The sequence below is a fragment of the Anabrus simplex genome, chromosome 13 (genome assembly GCF_040414725.1).
Source record: "Anabrus simplex isolate iqAnaSimp1 chromosome 13, ASM4041472v1, whole genome shotgun sequence".
NCBI lineage: Eukaryota > Metazoa > Arthropoda > Insecta > Orthoptera > Tettigoniidae > Anabrus > Anabrus simplex.
The window spans coordinates 52,376,468-52,390,390 of record NC_090277.1 but is presented as its reverse complement, the minus strand read 5'-3'; the positions used below and the strand labels follow the sequence as shown (position 1 = coordinate 52,390,390).

General features: G+C 42.9%; 1 protein-coding gene across 1 annotated transcript; it reads right to left on the bottom strand.

Annotated features, from left to right (window-relative positions):
- Positions 1-301: 301 nt before the first annotated feature.
- LOC136884754 (cuticle protein 21-like) lies at positions 302-6,292 on the bottom strand. The gene is made up of 2 exons (XM_067157044.2): positions 6,281-6,292; positions 302-928 (listed from the first exon to the last, which is right to left on the bottom strand). Exons 1-2 carry the CDS (start codon positions 6,290-6,292, stop codon positions 302-304), a joined length of 639 nt encoding a protein of 212 aa, XP_067013145.2.
- Positions 6,293-13,923: the final 7,631 nt, after the last annotated feature.

Here is a 13,923-nt window from a genome sequence, read left to right as displayed (position 1 = left end):
CCTCAGGGATACAATGTAGGTCCAACAAGTCTATCTTCTTACGTCTAATGCAGCGAAGCTCGAAGCCATTGCTGGGAGCGTGATTCTGATTCTTGAGATTGCCAGCTTGATCAGGCAAGAAGGCTCTTCCTAGAATCGTTTTGATAAAGATGATCAGGAATTTGCAGGTGTTAATAAATAACTCTGGTCAAAATTGTACTTCAAACTTTATTTGTATATTTACATTCTTAATCTAAGTTCAATAAATAATTGCCGGTTGTACAGAGAGAAGAGGTTATTAGGCTTAGCAGAAGGTTAATATTTAACCGTAGTAAGCCCTACCAGCCAGAGGGGCGGCGTAACCGAGGGGAGCGGCGACCTTAGCGTAGGCAGGGGCGGCATAAGCGAGGGGAGCGGCGACCTTAGCGTAGGCGGGGGCGGCGTAAGCGACGGGAGCGTGAGCTACGGCGACGGGGGCGGCGACCTTAGCGACGGCGGCAACAGCGGGAGCTCTGTGTACTACAGCGTTGAATCCGTTGACGGGGTCAGCGGTGTACTCTACAGTACGGGTGGTGCCGTCGGGCTCAACAAGGCTGTAGCTACCCTGGACAACATCTCCTTGACGGCTCTCCTGCTGGTTCTTGGAGTCTCCGGTCAGAGCATCCTTGACGTCGTAAGCGTAGCTGTAGCTTGGGTTGGGGTCGAAGTCGGTGTCGACGGCGACCTTGGCAATGGCGGGAGCAGCGGCGTAGGCTACGGGAGCGTGAGCAGCGTAGGCTACGGGAGCGGCAGCGTAGGCACGGGCGGCCAGAGGAGCGCCGGGAGCGTAGACGGCGGGAGCGCCGAGAAAACCGGCCTTAGCGACGGCCACGAGGGCGGCGAAGACGACAAACTGTAAGGATACACAAGAAAAATTATCAGTGAAATTCAGTCTTTCATGAAAGATGAGCTGCAATAATGACAGAACTCAAAAAGTCAAGTTTTGAGATAAATGAGTACAAAGTTTCCTTTAGTAGTGAAATGCAGAAATCTTACGATTAATCTATGGAATGAAGGGCAGGCTGTGCTAAATGGTTCGACCGAAGTTCACTTAATAAACATGTTACTAAAAAATTGCCCCTTCGTTCCACTTCCCGAACCCATGACCTAGATATTTTGAGATCTGTTTATACTGCTACAATATCCTTTTATAGATTATGTTTGATAGTCTTGGGAGTTTGCGGATTATAATATTAAAACAAATTTACGGACAGTTCTGAATTCTGCAGTAACTCCAATTTTCCCTTTTTTTTCAGTTGTGCCTTGATTGTAGCCATTGCTGAGGCCAAGAGCCCTAACTTCGCCACTTTATAAAGACACAAGTAAATAAGTAATAAATAAATAAACAAATAAATATATTAGATGTTTTCCCAATTGGGTAATGCATATGTCTTCATCCCTGTTCCGTTAGTACTGACGGCGCGCAGTTATTATTAACAAATACATTGCAAATGGGGAAATATCTCGGTGGTAATGATCACTTACAGTAATGTGATAATAAAGTAAAGTTAACATAATTACCCAACAAACAAACAAACAAACAAACAAACAAACAAACAAACAAACAAACAAACAAACAAAGAACAAGAGTACAACAAGAAAATATTACAAGAATTACTACTAGTTACTTACATTATATCTAAGATGCTAATATTGTGCTAGTTTAAAGTAGTTTATTTTGTATGGTGGTAACAAAGGCGTTTGTTTGTTTGTTTGTTTGTTTGTTTGTTTGTTTGTTTGTTTGTTTAGTCAGATATTGCTGACATATTTTCTCTTGAACCTCCCATGTTCCTCCCGTTGAAATGAATACATATTGTGATACCTTGAGAATCTTTAACTTACAATAAATAAAATTTATGAGCCTCGATGATCTCCTTATGATAATCACTGTTACAGGTTCTACGCAAGTGAGATAGTTAAAACCCTAGAGTCCCGAAAATTTTGGTCGAATTTATTTGCAGTCAAACCCTCAACCACTTCACAAGCAACCCGCAAAGTCACAAAGCACATCGTAGTTCGGAACGAAGCGGTAGATAGAGGCACAGGCAGACAATATCTATTCCTTCGCCTGATATTGGGACGGCTTGATCATTCTGTTTTCCTCCTAAAGCAACAATCATATTCGTTTCACGGTGGATATATTTCTAGTCCATTTAAAACATTCTGGATTCCAACGCAAGATTATATCTAAGATGCTAATCTTGTGCTTGTTATTTGATACGACACTACATTCCCTAGGTTGATTTAGCTTTCTCAGCTGTTTATTTCTTAATTTTTTCTCTGTAGTCTCTGGTCCAATAAATTCGTTTTCGTAATGCGCTGATTATTATTCCATCGATACAAGGTAACCTACTGTAGGTCAGTGTAACTTTCACACCCATTCGGAACACTGGTGGAGCCAAGAAACATATGTATCTGCGAGAAGGAACCTCAGTTCAGTTTTACTGCTTATCTCAGCTTGTACTTCTGTGCACGTTTTCCACGTCCTCTGAAATAATCGTTCGATTTCTGCAGGTTACGTACTCAGCTCTCTGGACAGTTTGATAAAACATTCAAGTCATTGTGATAGTGTGCTGAATCGAATGGGGATTTTAATTTATAAGAGTGTACATGCAGTTTATTCGAGATGTTTATTGGAGATTAAAATAACTCTGTGGATTAAGATGTGTTAGGAAAGGTAATTAAATATTCTTCTCTAAAGCAACTGAGGGTTTAATACATGTAATTTATACGCATCTAGTGCGTATAAGTACGTTGTCATCACAGGACATGAAGATCCGTGGAGTAATTGAATATAAACATTGCAAATGTCTCTAGTTCGGAATCAAATGAAATAAGATAGATTAGTCCTTAGTCTGCGTAGAGACCGAGCTCGATAGCTGTAGTCGCTAAGTGCGGCCAGTATCCAGTATTCGGGAGATAGTAGATTCGAACCCCACTGTCGGCAGCCCTGAAAATGGTTTTCCGTGGTTTCCTATTTTCACACCAGGCAAATGCTGGGGCTGTACCTTAATTAAGGCCACGGCCGCTTCCTTCCCACTCCTAGCCCTTCCCTGTCCCATCGTCGCCATAATACCTATCTGTGTCGGTGCGACGTAAAGCAACTAGAAAAAAAAAGTAAGTCTGCGTAGAAGGTAAAGGCTACCCTATCGTTAACCTGGGCATCAAATAAGGTAGAATGATTTCCTCTACAACCATTCGTGTTTTGTGTCTATCGGGTAGTAGAAGGTAAAAGTTTCCACTATTTCTAACTTCGGCGTTGAATGGAACCACTCTATCGTGTATATGAACTATCCTTATCGTCGACGCTAAAGTGATAGGTTGTTACCTCAATGCAATGTTGCCTTTGCCCCCTGCTAGGAAAAAGGTTCCACTCTCCTTCGACCTTAGTTACCGACGTTTGTCTCGAGGACCAACTAATAAAAGAAGGATATTTCGAAATTTAGAATAAAGTGTGTTACGGTTGTATTTCTTTAAAAGCAAACCAGAAATTTGAAAAAATCACACAGTTCTAGCCCTTCAGGCTCAATGTTTAAAACATTCTAGGGATGTGAGCTACGAATTTTAGGCAAAGAAAATATAATAAAGTATGAGAATATATTCTTTATGTATTCCAAAAAATTACAAATCTTTTCTTAATCATCCTTATCCGGTCGATTAGATTAGTAGTTTGCCTTTTTCTACCACTACGAGCGCTAATGGGAGTCAATGCATTGTTTCACTTAGACACCACTACGAGCGCTATTGTGAGTCAATAATGTTGTTGGACTTTACGTCCCACTAACTACACTTACGGTTTTCGGAGACGCCGAGGTGCTAGAGTTTAGTCCCACAGGAGTTCTTCCACGTTCCAGTAAATCTACCGACACGAGGCTGACGTATTTGAGCACCTTCAAATACCACGGGACTGAGCCAGGATAGAACCTGCCAAGTTGGAGCCAGAAGGCCAGCGCCTCAACCGTCTGAGCCACTCAGCCCGACCCCTCTCTGTGATGAACAGCCTTTGTATGCAATATGGAAGATAATATCTTCCACTATATTTAATCTTCTTCTTTTCCTACCGCTTTTCCCACACCTTTGGGGTCGCGGGTGCGAACTGCGTCGCACATGTGGATTTGGCTCTGTTTTACGGCCGGATGCCCTTCCTAACGCCAACCCTATACGGAGGGATGTAATTACTGTTGCGTGTTTCTGTGGTGGTTGGTAGAGTATTGTGTTGTGTGAATATGAAGAGGAGAGTGTTGGAACGGACACAGACACCCAGTCCCCGAGCCAGAAGGATTAACCAGAAGCGATTAAAATCCCCGACCCGGCCGGGAAACGAACCCGGGACCCTGTGACCGAAGGCCAGAACGCTGACCATTCAGCCAACGAGTCGGACCCTTCCACTATATTTAATCTCAGATTTAAATCAGATAGAATCTCTCAAAATTAAGCGTCTCTTCCCTCTCAGGTCCAAGGGTTAAATTGAGAGAATTCTTCCTCCTGAGAATTCACATTTGTTAGTTTGAAAATTTTGCCATATTCACTATGTGAAGTTGAACGTGGCTGTCCGTTTCAAGAGTTGTCTACTCCTTGCGATTTAGCCGTAACAAAAATAATATACTTTGAGAAGACGTAGAGCACTGTAATTTTTCTCCACGAAATCGGCGATACAAGATGTTACCTAGCAACCTAGCAAGTTGTAGCGTTAAGTATTGATGGATGGCCATGACTGGGATATTTATATCATAGACTGCTGTTTTATTCAAAGAGGCTGATATAATACTCTAGAGAAATCATTATTTCATTCGCGCTAGTTTCATAGGCCTTGAATCAGTTCCCCCCCTTTCGATGTTCTGAAACCTTCACTTGTCGACTCTAAATTCCATACAGATGTCTGTCGAAAATGATTCGTTATATGCAAATTAATTTATTGAAAGATATAGTATGTTATGACTATTTGATTTTCCACAAAAAAATTGACACCATTTTTAAATTAACGGAGTGTGTTGCAGATATTTTTATTCGACACTGTAGTACTGGATGACAGAGAAACTGGATCTCTTCTGGGTGAACTATAAAGAAAATACAAATCCACAGCCTGTTTCCAGTCATTTGACAGCGTCAAGAATGGAATGAATGAAGCCCCTTCTAGCGGGAAGGATAGGAATAATAGTACCGGCTGCCGAAGCCTCTCGCACTCCTCCCATTGACTGACAGATGAAATGAAATGATGTTGGAGAATGTTGCTGGAACGAAAGATAACATGGAAAATCAGAGTATCCGGAGGGAAACCTGTCTCGCCTCCGCTTTGTTCAGCACAAATCTCACATGGAGTGACCGGGATTTGAACCACGGAACCCAGCGGTGAGAGGCTGGCTCGCTGCCGTTGCGGGTGATATTATAGCTGAGCTTTATTTGATTTTGTCGAGTAAACACCAAACGTATCAGCAGAATGGTGTGCCGAATGGACATTCTTTGCCCTTCAATAATCAGACACCTCTGCTAGTCCTGAACCCACGACTTTGTATCTGGAGGCTAGCACTGTATCGCTGATCAACAGAGGGATCAAATCGAAACAAATTCAATATTCAGAGGGATCTAACCTCATGTTGATGCGTCCTCTAAACGAAAACCTTTACTTTCAAGAACAAGGAAAAGAATCGCTCATCGGGTATAATGATATTCCTTATAAAATAATATGAGAACAAATTTTTAAAAAGCCATATGTAATCCATCGCAGCACACGAAGTCAAGTTTTGAACACCATAGGAAATTATTTAAAATATTGCTCGTCTGGGCCAGATCTCAAAAAAATACGACTCAGCAGAGTAGACTACCGTTTAACAACGGCTAGTTTTACTACATACTGGAGGCGGACGGACTGTTCTGAGAATAATGGCTGTCCGTGGTTTTCTATTCTCCTGCACCAGAGCGAATGCCGGGAGAGTTCCTACTCGAAAATCACACTACTGCCACAAATATTCCTAGCCTAAGAGATGGCGTTACCGTCCAGGAGGTTCGCCATGCCCTGTTCGGGTATTGAATGAAAACTTTTACCCATCCCAAGAAATTCCCTTACCTTGTTGCAGCGATATTGAATATTTGAGAAACAATATGCATGCTTACTGGTGTTTCAAATGACATGACGAAAATAACTGTAATACTTCTATGAAAACACTTCGATAAAATCTGGAGCTGGTGTTCCCTTCTTAGATCTTTTAAGAGTATGGCACGATTCTCGCACTGTATGAAGCACAAACGAACTGACTTCACTCACCTTGTATGCCATTGCTGGTTGATCGTTGACGAGAAGATAATGTTTCTCGGTTTTGTGTCCACTTTATATAGTATTGTGCGCTGTGGTGTAATTGAGGCAGGTAGGTTTCTCAAGGAGGCGGAGTGCCACGCCTGGTCACTCTGAACTTGACCCACATCATTCTACCCCTAGGTAGGGTCTCTCTTGACTGACACAGTTTGGGCTGCACCCATCCGTTCTTCTGGTGCAATACTCGTTACGAGAATTATAACGAAACATTTCTCCCACACGCTTCACCTCACCATAAGCAAGAAGGCTAGCTTGTTGATTTACGTAGCTGTTGATAATACGTGGTAGTTATGGACACAAGACGTCTAGAATACGAACCACATGGATGTAACTTTTATAAATCTCTCGTCTGCTGTTTCTCGACTGGGATTCGAATCGCGAACGCCTATGTGATGAGCTAGAGCTACCTCTCCCTCCTCATCACTGTATTGTAATATACATACATACATCCATACATTCATTGGGTTAGACTTATCCATGAAAAGTGGAAATAAAACTTAGCGAAATTACTGACGAAATAAATATAAAAAATAGCGAAAAATATACCGAAATAACGTTTTGAAAATCCACAGCCTGTTTCCAGTAATTCGACTGGGTCAGGAATGGAATGAATAAAGCCCCCATTTAGCGGCGAGGATAGGAATTGTGCCGGCTGCCGAAGCCTGTGACATTCCTCTGAGGCGATGGATGAAAGATGAAATGAAATGATAGTGGAGTGTGTTGCTGGAATGAAATATGACAGGAAAAACCGGAGTACCTGGAGAAAAACCTGTCCCTCCTTCGCTTTGTCCAGCACAAATTTCACATGGAGTGACCGGGATTTGAACCACGGAACCCAGCGGTGAGAAGCCGGTGCGCTGCCACCTGAGCCACGGAGGCTTGAAATAACGTTTTAAATGGCCAAATTACGTATAAATTTTTCACCACAGTCTGGTAGGTACCTTTAGTAATGGGGCATACTGTGAGTAAAAAGTAAACAAATAATACACACTCATATATCCCCCTGTGGGTGGGGGTGGTCGGATACACCCACGGCATCACCTCCTTGACTAAGAGGAGCGCCAGGGACTCTCAACTTGGAAGCGTGATTAGTAGGGGGCGGATTTCTATGACCTAAAAATGTATGAAATATGTATGCACTTATGACCTAAAAAACATAAAAATATGACCTATAAAATTCAAAATATGACTTAATGAATAGCATCTACGTTACATAGAAGCACTTTTATTACGATTGCTACAGGCTGCAATTAATTTAGAGTTTAACCCAAAATCAACTAAAATGATGAATATTTCATGAACTCGTTAAGGTTACACTGCATACTCCTAGGCAAGGACAGACTCTGTGGAACACATAAACACTACAGTTAATTTCACTGTTCAATATTCAATCAGTTTTAATTTATACACAAAACATATGTTATTTGAACGAAACATTCATACCTGATCTAGTCTCCATTATCAGAATTGTTGCAATTTATGACCACATGCATCTTAAGATTGTTGAATGAGAATCCCCTCCTGTTGTCGCCGAGTATCGTCTTGTAGCGAGAAAAACTTCTTTCGACATCACATGATGTAACGGGAGCGTACTTGAATAGAGTTAAATCACTTGGAGAAAATTCCTGGAAATCTGCAGATGAAGGGTTTCCACAAAGAATGTCACTTATTCCACGCAGGTACACAAGTCCGCTATTTTTTTTCCAGTATATTTTCTAATTTTCTACACACCCTAGATGCTATTGTTGCTTTCGCATGCTTTAATTCCTGTTCAGTGCACTTTAGAACATCCAGTGCATCGCTTAGTTCTGCACCTGAAACTTCCAGTTGCGTGATTGCTCCAGATAAAGAATTAAAATTGGACTTTATGTAAGCCAGGTCCGCTTTTAATGTGGTGCTTGAAAATAAATCTTGAGTGGTTTTTATGGAGGACGATTCTGCAGGATCAAAAGACTTCACGATCTTCTCCACGACATCTAGGTTGTTGCAATAGTACACTGCGGCATCAAGCCAAGTCCCCCATCGCGTTATAACTGGCTTGGGAGGTAGGGGTAGTGAAGGTGCTTCTTCTTGACATTTCTGAACGCGATGCGGAGCTTTGACAAACACTTTCTAACAGTTCGATATTAATTTATCAGCTTCAGGGTAGCTACTTCTAACTTCTTCAGCTGCCCTATGCAAGGCATGTGCAAGACATGTCACATGTATCATTTTCGGGTATAGCATTTTAAGTCCCTTGGCTGCCTTCACCATATACGGAGCAGCGTCAGTTACAAATAGAAAAACGTGCTCTCTCTTTGCCCCGCTTGGCCACAACAGATTCATTGAATTGTCGAAGAGAACTGCAGTGGTGGAATGGTTTGTCTTCTCTAGCACTTCACATGTCAGGAGGAATGTATCTCCAGGCCGGTCTTCCTTCAGCGTGCCAACGATCACATTTGCTACATATCTTCCATCCACATCTGTGGTCTCGTCTATTGAAACCCATATCTTACTGTCTCCCACGCCACGCCTTATTATATCCAACATCTCTTCATAACAAGGGGTCAGATAGTCCTTCCTGAGAGTAGATTCGTTGGGAACAGGATGCTTTGTATATTTTTCAAGAAACTGTCTGAAGCTTCGGCTGTTAAGTTTCTTTAAAGGGATATTAGAAGAAACCATCATCTTGCAGAGATCTTGTGAAAATTGTGAACTCTGAGAACTTGATGTCGGGGTTTCGAATAGCAGACGTTGCCTATTTTCGAGTGCAGAATATCTAGTTACACAATTTTTATGTTTTACAGTATTACAGTGTTGTTGCACAGAGAAGCGTTTTTCGGCAGTAACTTTTACCTCTCACAATTTGCAGAATAATATCACTCCATCCGTACTGAATATGTTTTCACCGAACTCGCGAACAAAACTTCGCAACTTTCCACAAATTGAGACTTTCGTTGTAGGCATATTGAAAGGAAATGAATGACTGAAGCTCCCTAATGACCAAGGTCATTCAGTGTGTTGAAGGTGGAAGAGGGAAGGGGAAGGGGAGGGATAAGAACAATGACAAATAACTGCAGAATTACCTCTGCTTCCGTGTAAGCGATTGCCCGGTTTCCAGGAATTGACCCAGCTAGCAAACCATAGCTCCTACCTGTTAGAAACATTCCATATACACTACTTTATAATAGTTCTTCAGTAGTATATTCCAGTCTATCCTGAAAAATAATTTCTAGAGCTTATTCTGATTTTTATCATACGAAATTAAAATGAAAATTACCAAAATATGTAGTTATAATGATATTTTGTTGAAAATATGCCATAAAACTTAAGAAAGCCTAAATATGCATTTATATGCCCAATAAAACATGTTTAATTTTGATTATCATGCTTGGAAACGTGTTGAAAATGCAAGACTATAAGATATAATGTTAAGGGAAAATATATGACTGGTCATAGAAATCCGCCCCCTAGTGATTAGCAACCACTGAGCCTGGGATTGTTTCCACTTGCCTATGACAGTTTCCCACTTTTAAATTTCTCCAACATCCATTGGTTCTTTTCTGGCCCCGAGGTTTGCGAAGTGTCTCTAATTCCCACGCCTTTCGTTGGCCCTTGCCTTCCCTTCCTTATTTTCCAGTACCTTCATTTTTCGAAGGATCAGACCTGTTCCTTTTTTTTTTTAACCTCGGATTATTGTTAATGGAGGATGGTTTCCCAGTTGTGGTTCCTCTTAGAACAATAATCATCAGCTGCCGTCCTCGGAGGCCCGGGTTCGATTCCCGGTACTGCCAGAAATTTAAGAATGGTAGGAGGAGTGGTGCGTGGTTGAAATGTTACATGCAGCTCACCTCCAATGGGGGTGTGCCTTAAAAAAGAGCTGCCCCACCTCGGGATGAGGACACGAGTTTACTTTCTTCTTCTTTTTCCGCTATTTGCCACACCGAGGTGGGTTCGCGGGTGTCATGTGAACCTGGCAGAGTTTTACGGCCAGGTGCCCTTCCTGACGCCAACCGTATGTAGAGAGATGTATTAATTACCGCCGGTTTCTGAGATGGTTGATAGTGCGGCCTTCATTAAGACAAAAACATGCACAGTCCCCGAGACAGAGGAATTTCCCCCACTCAGCCAAAAATCGCACTCGGCACCCTCTCAAACTGTGGCCTCAAATCTGACTGTTCAACCTAAAAGTCGGAAAATACATACAGCAGTCAATCAGTCAATCGATCACCACTGGCCCAGGTGGTTGTTTATTTAGTTGGGAATTTATCAAATATCTCCCTTGATAAATTATTTCAATCCCTAAGTTCTCTTGCTATAAACGAGTATTTGCTCCAGTACTCCTCTTGAATTCCAACTTTACCTTAATATAATATTTCCTACTTTTAAAACCACCACTCAGACTTGTTCGTACCGGGCGAGTTGGCCGTGCGCGTAGAGGCGCGCGGCTGTGAGCTTGCATCCGGGAGATAGTAGGTTCGAATCCCACTATCGGCAGCCCTGAAGATGGTTTTCCGTGGTTTCCCATTTTCACACCAGGCAAATGCTGGGGCTGTACCTTAATTAAGGCCACGGCCGCTTCCTTCCAACTCCTAGGCCTTTCCTATCCCATCGTCGCCATAAGACCTATCTGTGTCGGTGCGACGTAAAGCCCCTAGCAAAAAAAAAAGACTTGTTCGTCTACTAATGTCGTTCCACGCCATCTCTCCACTGACAGCTCAGAACATATCACTTAGTCTGGCAGCTCGTCTCCTTTCTCCCAAGTCTTCCCAGCTCAAATTTTTCAACATCACATTAGTGCTGTCTGTTCCAGTTCACGTATAAATTAAACCTGGCGAGGGTCCCATACACTAGCACCATATTGTGATGGCGGTCTTACCAGTGACTTGCACGCTCTCTCCTTTACGTCCTGACCTACAACACCTAAATACCTCGTAACCGTATAAAGAGATGTATAAATTCTATTTTATGTGATTACAGCAATGAAGAAATTTCCTTGGATTAACGCCTAGTACTTACAGTGATCCCCATAAGTTAGTCACCCCAACAATAAAAAATAAAAAATAAAATAACTTCTCGTCTTTGTGAAACTTACAACCCGACTTTTCTCTCCGTTTACTACCATACCATTGTCTGCTGTCCTTCACACAACTTTATCGGGGTCTTTTTGCAGTTACTCACAATCCTGTACTCTGTACGGTACAACATTATCCGCAAAAAGCCTTGTCGTTCATTCTAGTTCCTTACTCATGTATATGAGGAAACTCAGAGGTCCCACAACACGCCCTTGCGGGACACTCCTCTTCATCTACCGGTACTCTAATTCTCTTGAGTTCTATTTTCCAGAAATTTAGCCATCTATTCAGTCACTTTTTACAATATTCTGTTCCATTACATACATACATACATACATACGGTTAGGGACATAACATCGACAGTATCCCTTGTCTGTTTAACGTGGTGACTTAAACCAGCTGACTCGCCGGATATTCTCTATTCGGGGAGCATGGCTGGCGAGTCTTGACATTGCTTTCTCGTACTTGTTCCACACTCCTCACTCTCACCTTTCCTGTCCGACCTAAATTGGTGAACTCTTATTCTCTTCCTACCCCGACAGTATTAGCTTTGCGTGATCTAGTGGTTCTTTGAAGCCCCGTGTAGGTGGGGGACGCAGACGAACAATACACCCACGGTATCTCCTGCTTCTCGTAAGAAGCGACAAAAAGTGGCGACCAAGGGATGGTGGACTTAAAACCATGAGACTACTTGTGATTAGTACCATTACGTGAGGAACACCATGGGTCTTTGTTGTCTGTTGCTGGTACCATAACGTGAGGAGTACCACTATGTGAGAAACACCATGTATCTGTGGTATTTGCGAGTTGTGCCATTATGTGTGACATACGATGTGGGACCGGTTGACCCGGATTTTCGACCCTTTTGCACAATAAGCACCGGGGGAGTTGGCCGTGCGGTTAGGGGCGCGCAACTGTGAGCTCACATCCGGGAGATAGTGGGTTCGAACCCCACTTTCGGCAGCCCTGAAGATGGTTTACCGTGGTTTCTCATTTTCACACCAGGCACAAAGGCTGTATCTTAATTAAGGCCACGGCCGCTTCGTTCCCATTCCTACGCCTTTCCTATTCCATCGTCGCCAAAGACCTATCTGTGTCGGTGCGACGTAAAACAAATAGAAAAAAAAGTATCATCTCAGAAAATAAGGCATTGTGAATTAGATCCACTGATTGTTTTGGATTCATGGTGATATTTTCATCATTCGTTTCAGATTTTAGTCAGTAGATGTATTTTGCCCGCCTCTGTGGTGTAGTGATTAGTGTGATTAGCTGCCACCCCCGGAGGCCCGGGTTCGATTCCCGGCTCTGCCATGAAATTTGAAAAGTGATACGAGGGCTGGAACGGGGTCCACTCAGCCTCGGGAGGTCAACTGGGTAGAGGTGGGTTCGATTCCCACCTCAGCCATCCTGGAAGTGGTTTTCCGTGGTTTCCCACTTCTCCTCCAAGCAAATGCCGGGATGGTACCTAACTTAAGGCCACTGCCGCTTCCTTCTCTCTTCCGTATCTATCCCTTCCGATCTTCCCATCCCCCGCAAGGCCCCTGTTCGGCATAGCAGGTGAGGCCGCTTGGGCGAGGTAGTGGTCATCCTCCCCAGTTGTATCCCCCGACCCAGAGTCTGAAGTTCCAGAACACTGCCCTTGAGGTGGTAGAGGTGGGATCCTTCGCTGAGTCCGAGGGAAAACCCAACCCTGGAGGGTAAACAGATGAAGAAGGAGAAAAAGAAGAAGAAGAAGTATTCGAAATTTGAATATTTTTTTCATTTCGTTACACCTTGTTCCATTATGGGTCGATGACTTAGCTGTTAGGCCCCTTTAAATAACAAACATCATCAAATATCGCCCACTCGGCTCAAAATCGAACCCGGGACCGTCTCATCCTAATTCCTCGAAATTGACTATTCAACCCAGAAACCGAAAAAGTACATACACCAATTACTCGGTCACCACTGTCAGTTGTACCTAGTTGGAAATTTATCAAACATCTTGCGCGATAAATTATTTCAATTCCTAATTCCTCTTCCTATAAATTTGTCCTATTGAATTGCAATTTGATGTGCCTATCATGATCTTTCCTATGTTTAAGAACTCCACTCAAGCTTATATTCGTCTACTAATGTCATTACTCAATCCTAGCCATGCCGGACTGAGTGGCTCAGACTGTTGAGGTGCTGGCCTTCTGACTCCAACTTGGCACGTTCGATCCTGGCTCAATCTGGTGGTATTTGAATGTGCTCAAATACGCCAGCCTCGTATCGATAGATTTTCTGGCACGTAAAAGAACTCCTGCGGGATTAAATTTGCGTCTCCGAAAACCGTAAAAGTAGGTAGTGGGACGTAAAGCGAATAGCATTATTATTTAATACTAGCCATCTCTCCAATAACAGCTCGAAACATTCCACTTAGTCGAGTAGCTCGTGTCCTTACCTTGAGGTCTTGCCAGCCCAATGTCTGCAACATATTCCTCACACTGCCCTTCTGTCGAAAATCACTCAGAACAAATCGAGGATCATTTCCAGATCTCGTATCAGTGGAACCATACT